The following is a 13,328-nucleotide window of genomic DNA, read 5'->3' as shown; positions in this document are numbered from 1 at the left end:
ATTGGTCATTAAATAGGCTCATCTGCTGATGTGATCCAATCAGTTAAAAAGCCCAGCAAGACGAGTAGAAACTGAGCCAGGACTGTCTTTAAGGTCATGCTGTTGTTTCAGTTGTAGACAAAATACTGAATGATGGGAATAAAAGACACAGCTTCAACGACTGTATTTCTGGACATGAAGTTGTTTTATACAAGTGCTTTGTGGGACAGCATAACGTTTCTCTGATGCGGTGGGTTACACTGATGAGTGGAAACAGCAGGTAATGTTACTGTGTAGGTCACTGTTGGCATCTGGAAGGTTCACGGTTTTTTCTAATACCATTTCCCACAAACAGATCTTAACACAGCAAATCCATGACGGGGAAATAAAAAATAATGGAGAGAAAAGGGACAGACAGGTTATACAGGTTTGTAGTCCAGCTTGGACTCAAGCTTCTTTGAATCCGCCACCTTCCTCACGGCTTTCATAAAGTCCTCCTGAGTTACGTACTCCCGGTCAGAGCGGATGGCAAATAACCCTGTGAACACACACAGGGCCATGTGAGGACAGTCTGTCAGAGCTCATCATTAAACTACCGATGATGGGGAATGATCATCTCACCTGCTTCTGTGCACACATTTCTCAGATCAGCTCCATTGAAACCATCTGACAGCTTCACAATGGCTTCAAAATCTGGAAGCAATCATACAGACAGAGCCACAAATGAGGAAACTGAGATGTCACTTTTACTACCAAAAGGACCTGTTCAATAATCAAGTTGAAGCAGTACATTAAACTGAAGTCTCTGCAACAGTTAGAGTGAGCATCAGTGTTGTTCTCAAATGTTTCAGGGATGTCAAAGAACGTATTTTATCAAAGTATGAGAACAAATGTCAGACCAAAATCTAACTCCTTAAATAACAGGTAGATGTGCACAAGTCATGAGCGGGCAGCAAAGAGTAAAGTTCTGAAAGAAGAAAAAAAGAGCCGCATGCTCTTCATCTGAGGGAGCTGATTCAGTTATTTAAAGGTATCTTCATACTGTGGCCTTCAGCTGAAACTCAGGTGGAGCCCCTAACTGACCAGAACTACAAGCTGCTATAGAAAGTAAAAGAAAACCTGTTACATTAGGATAACTGCAGCACAACGAAGGTAATACAGGAGGTGAACTATCATGTCCACTCACCTATTTCTCCGTGCTTGGTGATAGGACTGGAGTGAATCTTGAGGATGTCCAGACGAGCCTGTTCATTGGGCAGTTCAATGTCTGAGGACCAGAAAAAGAAAAGCTTTTGCCGCGTGTGCTCACGTAGAGCTCATGGATACGAGACGAAGAGGGAAAGTACTTACGAATTTTGCGGTCCAGTCTGCCGGGCCGCAGCAGGGCCGGGTCGAGAGTGTCAGGTCTGTTGGTAGCCATGATCATCTTGACTCTGTGCAATGTGTCGAAGCCATCCATCTGATTCAAAAGCTGATAAAACACAAACATGTTGTGTATTCTTTGCCTTTAAGCATCTCTCCACTGCAGTGGAATCCATTTTATTCATGACTGCAAGAGTCAAGTTAAAAAGACGAACCTTTGGAAAAGTCCGTTTCAAATGAAATGACACTGACTGGGCTCCGGTACAGCAACACAAACACTTAACTGCTGTTTGCATGTATAATCATACTGTGCATGTAATGTCTAATGCTTAAAACAGGCCTAGAGTGGACATACAAGTGGTGCACTATGCCTTACAATCATGGCCTTCATGACAATTATTCAATTAAATTTTGTTTATGTAGCACCAAATATAGCATCAGGAAGAGAGACGCGCTGAGGCTGGATAGGTTTGTCAGGCGGGCTGGGTCAGTCAGAGTGGAGCTGGACTCTGAGTCCAGCGGCAGAGAGAGGACAAAGTGCTGTCTGTACACTGACAGTCAGTACACAGCAGTATAATGACACAGAGGAGTGTGCTCAGTGGAAGGCTGCTCTCACAGAACTGCTCAGCAGACAGATTTAGGAAATCATTTGTCCCAAGAGCATCAGACTAATGGTGGACTGAGCGCACTCTGGTTCATGACTGCAACATGGAAGCACGATGGGAGATAACACTGTTCCATATTTGTGGTTTACAAGAACACATCAGTGTGCTGCTGTGATGCAGCCTCAGGCATTACAGTCCTTCAGTTACCTCCATCAGGGTCCTCTGGATCTCTCTGTCAGCTGAAGTCCCCTCTGAGAAACGCCGGCCACCTACAGGGCACAACACACACACACACACACACACACACACACACACACACACACACACACAGTTCCAGGGCCATTAGTGGAGTATCTAAAACACCCTTTTAACCATTTCATTGTAAATAAATACTCAAAGTATTATTTTGTTCTGTTTATTTCAGATAATTCTCCTCACATACAAGGTCTTGAATAATCAGGCCCCATCTTATCTTAAAGACCTCATAGTACCATATCACCCCAACAGAGCACTTCACTCTCAGACTGCTGGCTTACTTGTGGTTCCTAGGATACTTAAGAGTAGAATGGGAGGCAGAGCCTTCAGCTTTCAGGCCCCTCTTCTGTGGAACCAGCTCCCAGTTTGGATTCAGGAGACAGACTGTTTACACTCCACTCTGCATTTAATCATTAGTTATTATTAATCTCTGGCTCTCTTCCACAGTGTGTCTTTTGTCCTGTCACCACCTGATTGTGGTGGAGGGGTTTGTGTGTCCCAGTAATCCCAGGAACTATGTTGTCCAAGGGCATGTCCCCCTGGTAGAGTCTCCCATAGCAAATTGATTCTGGGTGAGGGGCCAACTCTGATCAGCTGTTCTGGAACAGGAAACTCAAAGTTGCCGATCACAGAGTTGATCAACTCTAGAGTACATGTTTAAACTCAGAGTTTAAACATGCTTCCTGGAACGGGCCCCTCACTGTTCTGTCAATAAAAACATCCTGAGGCGCTGCCTGCTTTTCAGTGTAAATAGTTGTATATAACTTTGTTGTTGCTAAATTTGTACATAAGTTAATTTACAATTTATATTTGTGTTTTAGGTTTTTTTTTCTTGGTTAAACATGTTTGTAGTTTTCACAGTAAAATAATTTAATAATGTTAATATGGTATGTATTAAAATAACTACACAGTCACGTGAGGTTGTGATGAAAAAATGATACCAAACAAGGCAAGGTAAACAGTTTTTAAGTTGAAATTTAACAGTAAACTCAAAAGTAGTCAAATATGACCTTTTTTTAAAAAAAAAAAATTATGTTGTACTATTGTTACTTATTATTTACCATTACTATTTTTCCCAACTGTTTTAAACACCAAAATGTCTCAGATGTGGGATAAAGTTTTTCTTCTCTTTACTTGAACATCCCAGGTCACGTGGTTCTCAGTTTATCGCACTCACAAGTTTGAAAACTGGCCACCTGCACGCCCGGCGGAGTGACAATACCTCATCAGCTTTTTTAGGCTGAGGGATAAAAGGATAAACCAAAAAAGGACAATTTCATATATTTTTTTTTTTTGTGGGGTCGGGGTTGGCCATAAAAATAGGTACCAGATAAAAAAAACAATATTCTGAACAAAGAGGAGAGGCCTGTGCCCCGTTTAAAGACTGAATCTTTAAAATGGTTATACATTTCATCCGTACGAACTTCCTCTGGGAATTTGTCAAAGCACAAATCTGATGTAGTTCCCATGGATCTCCTGACCTGTGAGTCAACAGGTAATGATTTGTACTGATTAATAAATGAAATGTCTCCTTTCTTGTCTTTGACAAAGAGAAGATTTTACTCCTCTGGCTTTTAGTCAAGTTGATTTTTTCTCCTGTTTACATGATGAGTGAATTAGTCACCACAAACTTCCGTACTACATCTAAGAGTTAGCAGCAGGAAGCAGTTTCACAATAAACGCAGCTTCAGCAAAGCAGAACATAAACTCCAGATGTCCTTTAAAAACTTATGATAAAGCTCACTTACCGATGGCGTCGATCTCATCCATGAAGATAATACATGGCTGGTGGTCCCTGGCATAGTTGAACATCTCTCTGATCAGCCTGGCACTTTCACCAATATACTTGTCCACAATGGAGCTGGAAACCACCTACAGCAGCCAGACACAGACGCACACAATAAGCTGCGTGACTGCACTGCGGCATATACTCTGATGGAGTCGCTCACACTCACCTTCAGAAAATTGCAGTCCAGTTGACTGGCCACTGCTCGGGCAAGAAGAGTTTTCCCGGTGCCTGTTTCACAGCAAATCATCAACAGATCATTAAAAACACTGTCAGGAGCAGCTTTACGTGGCACAAATCTTCTGCAAGTACAAGTTCTAGAGCCCATTATTACGGTAGATCTTAATGGGTGCATCTGAGCCTCAGTGACTTTATGGACCATATCAATTCAAAAGTAAATGGCTAAGTAAGAACCAGGAATAAGAAACGCTAAAATCATAATAAATATAAACCACTGAGAATACTGTCACTTTGTGTGATTGGGTTTATTATGGTAAGAACTAACTCATCCAAGACTTTTAATAGCTACATCTATGGTATCAATTTGAACATCCTCAGTGACATCATTCACAAAGTTGAAACTTGCCCACCCCCCTGTCCTACAGGGTGACAACACCACCCCATGAAGCTTTCTAGGCTGAGGGGTAAAAAACAAAGATCTGACTACATTCAGGTGGTCACAACGTAGCTCAGTGGAAGAGGAAAACCCTCCAAAGACTCAGGAAGTTGTTGCACCCATAAAACAAACATGTCACTGGTACATGATGAAGCCTAATGATGCATTCACAACCAATGTGAAGCTAAATTTTTGTACGGCACAATTACAGACAGGCAAACAGCAACGAATATGAGGTGGATCAGAGTTTCACGGGTTAAAAGTTACCCTCACAGTATCATCACGTATATGTTTTAAGCACACCTGCTCTTGATCAAATAGGTAAAATTAGAGTTCTGCAGCACGTGAGCTGTTGATTTTTTCATCTACTAGCTCTTTTCTGGCCCAGCACGTGCCCAATTTTTTGGCGTGGATCTTCTAAAACACTTTTAGACAGAGACATGGAAAAACAGAAGAATCCTTGGAGAAACGTGACTGAAATCTTTCTGGGGAAGTTGTGAAAACATTTTACAGTAACTTGATTCTAGCTATTGGCTGTACTCTCTCGTCTCATTGGCTGTTAGGGACAAATATTCATAGGTTTCTAACATGACGTTTTTCACTAAAGTAATGCGAGGTGAAACTTTGCTTCACTTTTGGTGTAGTGTGAACACACCACTAAAAGACAGGTACTTACCAGGAGGCCCGTAGAGCAAGCAGCCTTTAGGAGGAATAATGCCAACTCTCTGAAAAAGCTCAGGGTTGGTCAGAGGCAGCTCAATCACCTGCAAGAAAATAGTACCAGCACCACTGGTATGTCATGTGGTCTTATCCTGATGCCCTGCTAATCAAAAGCAATCACTCCAGTCATACAAAAATAACTTTGTAAAATATTGGAGCCTGTTAACGCTGCCACACATAATGCAAAGCAAACAAGACTTAATAATGCAGGAGTTCATTTGTGATCCTGGAGAATTTGTTGTACCTCTCTCAGCTCACGGATCTGTTCAGACAAGCCTCCGATCTCAGAATAGGAGACGCTGCCGGGGTCCTCATGGGACATGTTGTACACCAGAGGATCCACCTCCCTGGGTAGGTACCTTTGAGCAAACAGGCCACACATACACTGGCATCATACACACACACACATCACATAGCTATGTACAGCTTCTTTTATCAAACAATATAGTTTCCCCATTACAAGAGACAGGCTGCAATTCTTCTTATAAGATAACAAAAACATGTACATGCACTCTATAATACACACACAAGACAGCATACTTATGATATTGTTAATATCAGCAAATACCAAAAGAGCCCAATAGTTAAAAATTTAGTGTGTGTGTTAAGATGTTTTCTACTAGAGAGGGAAACTGTGTGTCGCACATGAAGGGACAGTCCTAGTCATGTTCACTACAACCTCATTATGCTGAATAATAATAACCTGGTCAGGAAGTGGCCGTGTTCTGATTTTGGGTTTAAAATTGTCTGACAGCCCCACGTTTTCACTGACTCTTTTATTCACAGCACGTTTTAAGAGCGATATATATCCTCTCCTGGGAAATATGGTTTACATGTGCAGGTTATTAAGCACTACCTTACTAAAGCTGCTGATGTAGTAATTCAGTGATGCAATAAAAGTGTATAAATGTTGTTATGCCTAATCCTAATCTGCTGCCAAGTCTCTTTTACATTGCTAGAACTGTAGCTGCTAGAACACAGAGCACACACCAAGATTACCCATCGATGAAACTAATTTCACTTTGATCTGCCGGTAAACTAAAGTGATCTCCACGTCTCCTTTATTAGGCTGTGGGTCACAAATGTTTAATGTTTAATGGATCTGGTTTAAAGAGCTCTGATCTTCAGCGATCACCTTAGAAATGTACAGCAGCACAGAGAGCACACTCAGCTATAAAATAATCAACTTGAATTAACATGTTTATTTTACTGCTCTGTGTGCTAAATCTCAATATTAACAATTTTCTGAAGCATTAATCTCTCATTTGTTCTTTAGCCAAATTTCATCATTATTACATCTTAACATCTCATGACTGGAGTCAGCAGTACTCACAGGGATTATTTTGTAGAGATAAAGATTCATATGACCCACAAAACACTTTTTATGAGAGAGAAAACCCACCTTAACAGCGAAAGCAGATAACCAACGTTATGATACCCGTTACCTCCAACTAGGGTTTTAGCTTTTGGCCAGCTATGGCAAAGATAGCCTGGCTGTTTTGAACTTTGTATTATACCCCTATGGATACATTTGAATACCACATGGCAACATACAAGCACAGCAAAAACCTGTGAACTGTTACATGTGGACCCACTAAACCAATTCAAAGTAATGATCATACCGAGCTTACCTCATGATTGTAAGCGTAGTCATGTCCAGAGCCACTCTGGTGCCTGGCTTCAGCTGGGATTTGTCCAACTGGAACAAAAAAGATTAGAGTTCACATTCTGTTCAAAGAAGTCAATACTTGTTGAGAAAGTTTGATTTGTGAAAATTCATCAGTATATCATTTTTAGTATGTTTAAAAAATATATATATATTTTAGCCATAAAAGCTGTCAGATAGTATTCACATTAGAACATGATCAGTCCCCACCTGCCTGCGACATCCAACCACATATCGGGGGCCATTGGTAGCCTTCACAATGACTGGAATTAAAAGGCAAAAAAACACTGTATCACACTTATTATTTTTCATTGATTGTCAATCTTCAAGATGGGTTACATAATGCGCCTGACAGGAGAAGAAGCAAGAGAAACTTGAGTAAAGGAGAAGAGAGGCGACATATATGCTGCACATAAATGCACAGGGAATTTTCCCCCATCATTCTGTCAGTGTTGTTTTAGTTTGGTAAATGGTAAATGGACTAGTTCTTATATAGCGCTTTTCTACTCAGTCAGAGCACTCAAAGCGCTTATACAACACGTTTTTTACATTTACCCATGCACACCCATTCATACAAGCACTTCCATGTTTACTAAGCTAAGTGCTTTTTAATTAACTACCATTCACACACATTCATACTCCGACGGAACGGTCGGAGAGCAACTTGGGGTTAAGTATCTTGCCCAAGGATACATTGGCATGTAGCCTGGAGTAGCCAGGAATCGAACCCCTGACCTTCCGATCAGTAGGTGACCTGCTCTACCTACTGAGCTACAGCCACCCCAGTTTGTCTGTTAACCTGAATAAATGAAACCAATCAGGCTCAGTCAAACAAAGGAAGAGGAAGATGGGAGTAGGGTGAGAATTCAAGCCCATTTCACCACTACTGATTCCTCCTCTTTATGCTGGTTGTAAAGACTATGCAGTGGCAGCAGACTGTATTAGTGTGCTATAAACAGGTACATACACTTAAAGCTGAGTAAAATCATTCTGCTGATCCCACCTCTGCTATAACATGTGGGAATGCAGGATATCAGCCAAATGACTTACATTTCTCCTCCGTGAGTTGTTTGAGCACTTCTCCAACAATCTGCGGGGAAGACATATAGTTAGCTAAGAAAGAATAAATCATCTCCCTTCTTTTTGTGTTGACATTAGCTTCACCCACTACACCCTCACCCAAATCCTTTAACTGTGACACAGAAAAAGAGTCCATGTTCAAACAGGACCTTGGGACATTGTCTGATGTTACAGTTTCTCACCTGTCGCACACAACGGGACAGTCAGCTGGAAATACTCTGCTGTTTGGGTGAGGGAGTTGCCTGGGTAGTGTGTGTGTGTAACCAGGACATGATTCTTACACTTGAATTCACTGGGCTATTACCCACACTATTCTCACAAGGACAACATCAGGCATTACACAGACTTTGGACGGGGTAGCTGGCAGGGTAGACACCAATCCTCCTTCAGCAACATGTAAAAAAGTTCAGTGTTCTAGTGCATTGGTGTAAACTGCTTGTGTGATTGTGTCAAAAACATGTTATATAATACTGATAACAGCATCCTCCAACCACACTATATTAGTAATACAGTGTGGTTGGAGGATGCTAATATTATTAGCATGTCTTATGCTCATGATTACATCCTTTTCTCACCATATCTAGAAATATTTGTCATCTAATGACAGTGCAGCAATGAAAATGGGTTTGCATGGCTTCAGATTTCTGTCATAAGATAATAAAATACACACGAGCGCATACATTCACTGTCATCATTCTGACTGTTGAATAAATAAGAAAACTGCCACACAGTGTGTGAAGAAAGTGGAGGAAACGCTTCAGAACTTGCAAAAGAATTCAATTTGCTCCTCTAGGTAAATAATCTAGTAATAGTTATCATACATCAAATAGCTCACAGCGAAAAATAAATAGTTTTCCAAACCTGGAGCTGTGACCTTTAAAGTGTTTACTGCAGACTGCAGTGATAGCGGAAACATACAAATTCCCCAAAACAAAGCTGATGTGCTTTGTTACATCAGCTGTTACACTTGATAATTTTTGGCTCTATATGTACATTTCCACGGTATAGTTACCTGACCGACGCTCTGAAGAGCCTTCAGATCATTCTCTGATTTTTCGTACTGTTTGGTCTGCTCTCTCAGCTGCTCTCTCACTGAAAAACACAGCAAACACGCTTCGTTTCACGCACAACTTTAATGATTTGAATGAATGGACGCACTTATTATTACTGTGTTTCTGCTCTAAAGTTAAGTGAGTACTGTTAGCGAGAGCCGATTACCTATATTCCCATCAAGACGCTAACAGCATGACAAAGCACTAGCTAGCTGGTAGGCTAGCCGATGCTGGCTGTGCAGCTACAATTAACCGGTCAACTAAACAACACGTATTTCTGATACACCGCAAATATCCATGTTAAATGTTCCCTTACATTCTTTAAGTCGCCCATCAACTTCTTTGTGCTCCAGCAATTTCTTCCTGTAGTCCTGCAGCGCTTTTTCTCTAGTGTCCGCCATGACGCCCCACTGAATGACGGGAAATTGCAGCGTCACTCCACCGCTGCTGCGTTCCATTTACCGGAAGTCGGAATTCGGGAGTGACGTCACTCCAGAGTTAGTGCGTTCGGTTGAAGAGTTGGAGAAGAAGGGAGAAACCGGATTTGTTTTGCTTCTTAATGAGGTAAATGTGTATGGAGGTCCATAGGGGGCCAGCGCTTTGCAGTGATGGGCAAAGCGAGGCTTTGTGAAGCGTTCGAAGCATTTGGGTTCCAGAAACAATCTGAAACCCATCTCCACAGTGACACCTGCTGGCAAATTTGGTTATCGCCACATCTTGAGAATGCTGTTCAATAAAACAATGACACAGAAAAGCCATGCACAAGTCCAAACAAAGTTACTGATTATACTTGACGATCAATATTGGTGATCATCACATGTTTTGGAGAGAAAAGGAGATGCGCTGTGACGCAGTAAACACAGCACTTCAACAAACACTGTTTTCTCTCTTAAAATTCATGAGGCTGTTTCAGTTGCTTATTAATTCACTGGAACACACAATAAACCAATTTATAAAATGAAATATGCTGAGAAAAGATGCTGTGTTTATTGTGATAACCACACAGCTGTATTTGGGCTCAGTCAGCATTTTTTTTTTTTTGCCAGCCTTGCCCCCAGCCTTGGAAACAAAGAAAAGTTCGGATGTGGTTGGTTAGACTTTTAAGCTTCCTGTGAGTTTGTCATCAGGTTTGTTTTGTACACTGTCAAACAAAGCTAGAAGCTGGTGTAGCATTTTGGTTCATTTTCTATTCATTCAAAAATAAATGCTTAAATTGAAAAAACAAAGAACCTTTTCCTTCATTAAGTATAATGAAGCATTAAGTTTTCATGGGTTAATTTTGACCAATCGCAACAGTCATTTTCACACTGACCCATACCTTTCTAAACCTGAGGAAACACGTCATCCTCCGCTGGGCGACCTCTGAACTATGAAGAAGCTTTCCTGAACTTTATTTGTGACCTATACTGCTGTGGATGTCATATTTTGTGACATGCCTGTTTTACTCAGTCTGAGGCTTTGAACCAGCAGCCTTTCTCCTGCTGTTTATGACATATTTACACCAGAAGCCTCAGTGGGAATAAAAAGAAAAAAAACTCCTTTGTCATGGGAATTATTAAGGAACAGGTCACCTGGACGTGTTTTTTTTTTTTTTTTTTTTTTTACTTTTATGTATTTATTTACAGTAGGAGTCCTCCTGGCTGTGCAGTGTGCGGGTCACAGGTTGCAGCATCAGCATTATGGATGGGCTTTGGGGGTCTAGACCCCTCAGCTGAATTCTACTGATACACTAGAACTATAAGTTACACAAATTCATACAATTTGGTACTGAAAAACTTAAACATCCTCATCACCGGTAAGTTATTACAGTGCAAGCTCAGGTTAATTATTCGGTTTAGAGCTCCTGCAGTGATCGTGGTAACCAACTGAGGACTGAGGACACTGAATGGAGGGTTGATTCAGGTCAGACTTTGGAAAGTACCCCTCATGTCTGTGAAAATAAATAGAGGTCATTTCAGCACGTGCAGCTACTTTTAAAGCTTGAAAATTGCAAAACAAATGTGGGACTGAGGATTTTCAGTGCTCACAGTTAGCTGTCCCAGCATGTGGTGAGTTTGTTTCGAAACATCTGCACTTCAGAAGCTCGATGCAGTGTCCAAACATTAGTGTCTGACATGGCCGGTGGCCGGTGGTCTCAAAAGCAGAACTCTAGGATAAAAGTTTAACAAAGTTTATTTACAGAGTTTGGATCAATATATAATGTGAGGGGTGGGGGGTCTCCCTCTGGTCCAGACTTGGTAATCCTTAAGTGTTTCGTCTCTCCTCGTGGCTAGCCTCTCCTCTCTAACTCCAGGTGATCTAAGTGACAGGAAACAAGCACAACAGCAAACTTGGTATGGGAGCCAGCAACACTAACTGTGATACAGTCAACGATCCAGCAAAGACTAATGGCAGCTCGCCTGCTTAAATAAAGGTTTTGACAACATCATCAGGAACAGGTGAGTTGCCTGCCTAGCCTCCAGGTGATTAAGTGCCCAGAATAGCATGGCCCCAAAGCACCAGAACCGACAGGCAGGAAGTGGCAGAAGAAATGATAGAGATTGGGGGAGTGGGGGTGGTGAATAAAAGAGGGAAAACAGAAGGGTCCACGCAGCTGCAACATTGTGATTCATCTTATATGATGATGCTTTGATTATTATTCCTGATTGTTATTCTGTCACTAATAAATTCAAACACTGTGGTGAAAAGTAGCTGGTGTTGTGCCAAAAAGTGATTGTCTGAGATATGAGAGATATATTTGACGCGTTTCACAGATTATAGGTCAACAAGTCATTTACAGCCGTTTAAATACAAGCAATCGTTTTCTGGCAGACGACCACAGATGGCTTCAGTAAGCCCAACACCCTAGCCAACCCCTGCCCTGGGCTGGGTGCAGGAAAAAGGGGTGTAGAAAGACCGACCTGCTCCCCTCCTCACTCATCTGGAAGGTGAAATGTTGAGTGCATGTGTTAGAATATGTGAGTGTATGAGGTGTAAAAAAATGAGTATGACTGTATGAAAACCAGAGTGCTATTACAACTGAGAGGACAGATGCAAGATGAGCACTCGACTGCCTATCAAGAGTGCTCATCCACACCCTCCCCCAAAAATCCCCCAGTATATAAGGTACAGATAAAATAGATGGGCAGACATCAGTGAAGTAGTGAATGGGGCCACTTCAGTAGTTCCACCACCCAACTTCTGGGAACATATCTGCCCCCAACGCCCTTCATCTATAGTGATACATTGTAAACCATAAAGTCTATAGTGTAATTAAAAAGGGGAGGGGTGGGTGGCTATGCGGCACAGCAAGCAAAGCCATGTTTATGGCCCTACTCACTATGGCCTATGCACCACATGTGAGACCCCCCCAGACCCTACTTGTGTGGACCAGGAGACATACAAGCCCAGTTCCAATGAAGTTGGGACGTTGTGTAAAACATAAATAAAAACAGAATACGATGATTTGCAAATCCTTTTCAACCTATGTTCAATTAAATACACTACAAAGACAAGATATTGAATGTTTAAACAGGTAAACTTTATTGTTTTTCTGCAAATATTCACTCATTTTGAATTTGAGGCCTGCAACACGTTCCGAAAGAGTTGGGACAAGGGGAACAAAATACTTGGAAAGTTGAGGAATGCTCAAAAAACCCCTGTTTGGGACATTCCACAGATGAACAGGTTAATTGGAAACAGGTGAGTGTCATGATTGGGTATAAAGGGAGCGTCCCCGAAGGGCTCAGTAGTTCACAAGCAAGGATGGGATGAGGTTCACATCTTTGTGAACAAATCAAACAGTTTAAGAACAACATTTCTCAATGTACAATTGCAAGGAATTTAGGGATTCCATAATCTACAGTCCATAATATATCAAAATATTGAGAGAATCTGAAGAAATGTCTGCAAGTAAGCGGCAAGGTTGAAAACCAACACTGAATGCCTGTGACCTTCTATCCCTCAGGTGGCACTGCATGAAAAACCGACATCATTCTGTTACAGATATTACCACATGGGCTCAGGAACACTTCAGAAAACTATTGTCAGTGAACACAGTTCGTTGTTCCATCTACAAGTGCAAGTTAAAACTCTACCATGCAAAGCAAAAGCCATATACTAACAAAACCCAGAAACGCCACTGGCTTCTCTGGGCTTGAGCTCATCTGAGATGGACTGACACAAAGTGGAAAAGTGTCCTGTGGTCTGACAAGTCTACATTTCAAAT

General features: G+C 41.5%; 1 protein-coding gene across 1 annotated transcript; it reads right to left on the bottom strand.

Annotated features, from left to right (window-relative positions):
- Positions 1 to 163: 163 nt before the first annotated feature.
- Positions 164 to 9,598, bottom strand: psmc6 (proteasome 26S subunit, ATPase 6). The gene is made up of 14 exons (XM_030722333.1): positions 9,438 to 9,598; positions 9,082 to 9,161; positions 8,040 to 8,079; positions 7,200 to 7,252; positions 6,955 to 7,022; positions 5,568 to 5,682; positions 5,280 to 5,367; positions 4,157 to 4,218; positions 3,950 to 4,073; positions 2,154 to 2,215; positions 1,330 to 1,450; positions 1,166 to 1,246; positions 601 to 672; positions 164 to 517 (listed from the first exon to the last, which is right to left on the bottom strand). Exons 1-14 carry the CDS (start codon positions 9,577 to 9,579, stop codon positions 399 to 401), a joined length of 1,227 nt encoding a protein of 408 aa, XP_030578193.1. The 5' UTR covers positions 9,580 to 9,598; the 3' UTR covers positions 164 to 398.
- Positions 9,599 to 13,328: the final 3,730 nt, after the last annotated feature.

Source organism: Archocentrus centrarchus, chromosome 24 (assembly GCF_007364275.1).
Source record: "Archocentrus centrarchus isolate MPI-CPG fArcCen1 chromosome 24, fArcCen1, whole genome shotgun sequence".
NCBI classification, from domain to species: Eukaryota; Metazoa; Chordata; class Actinopteri; order Cichliformes; family Cichlidae; genus Archocentrus; species Archocentrus centrarchus.
The sequence above is the reverse complement of the archived record's forward strand: the minus strand, read 5'-3'. Positions and strand labels throughout refer to the sequence as shown.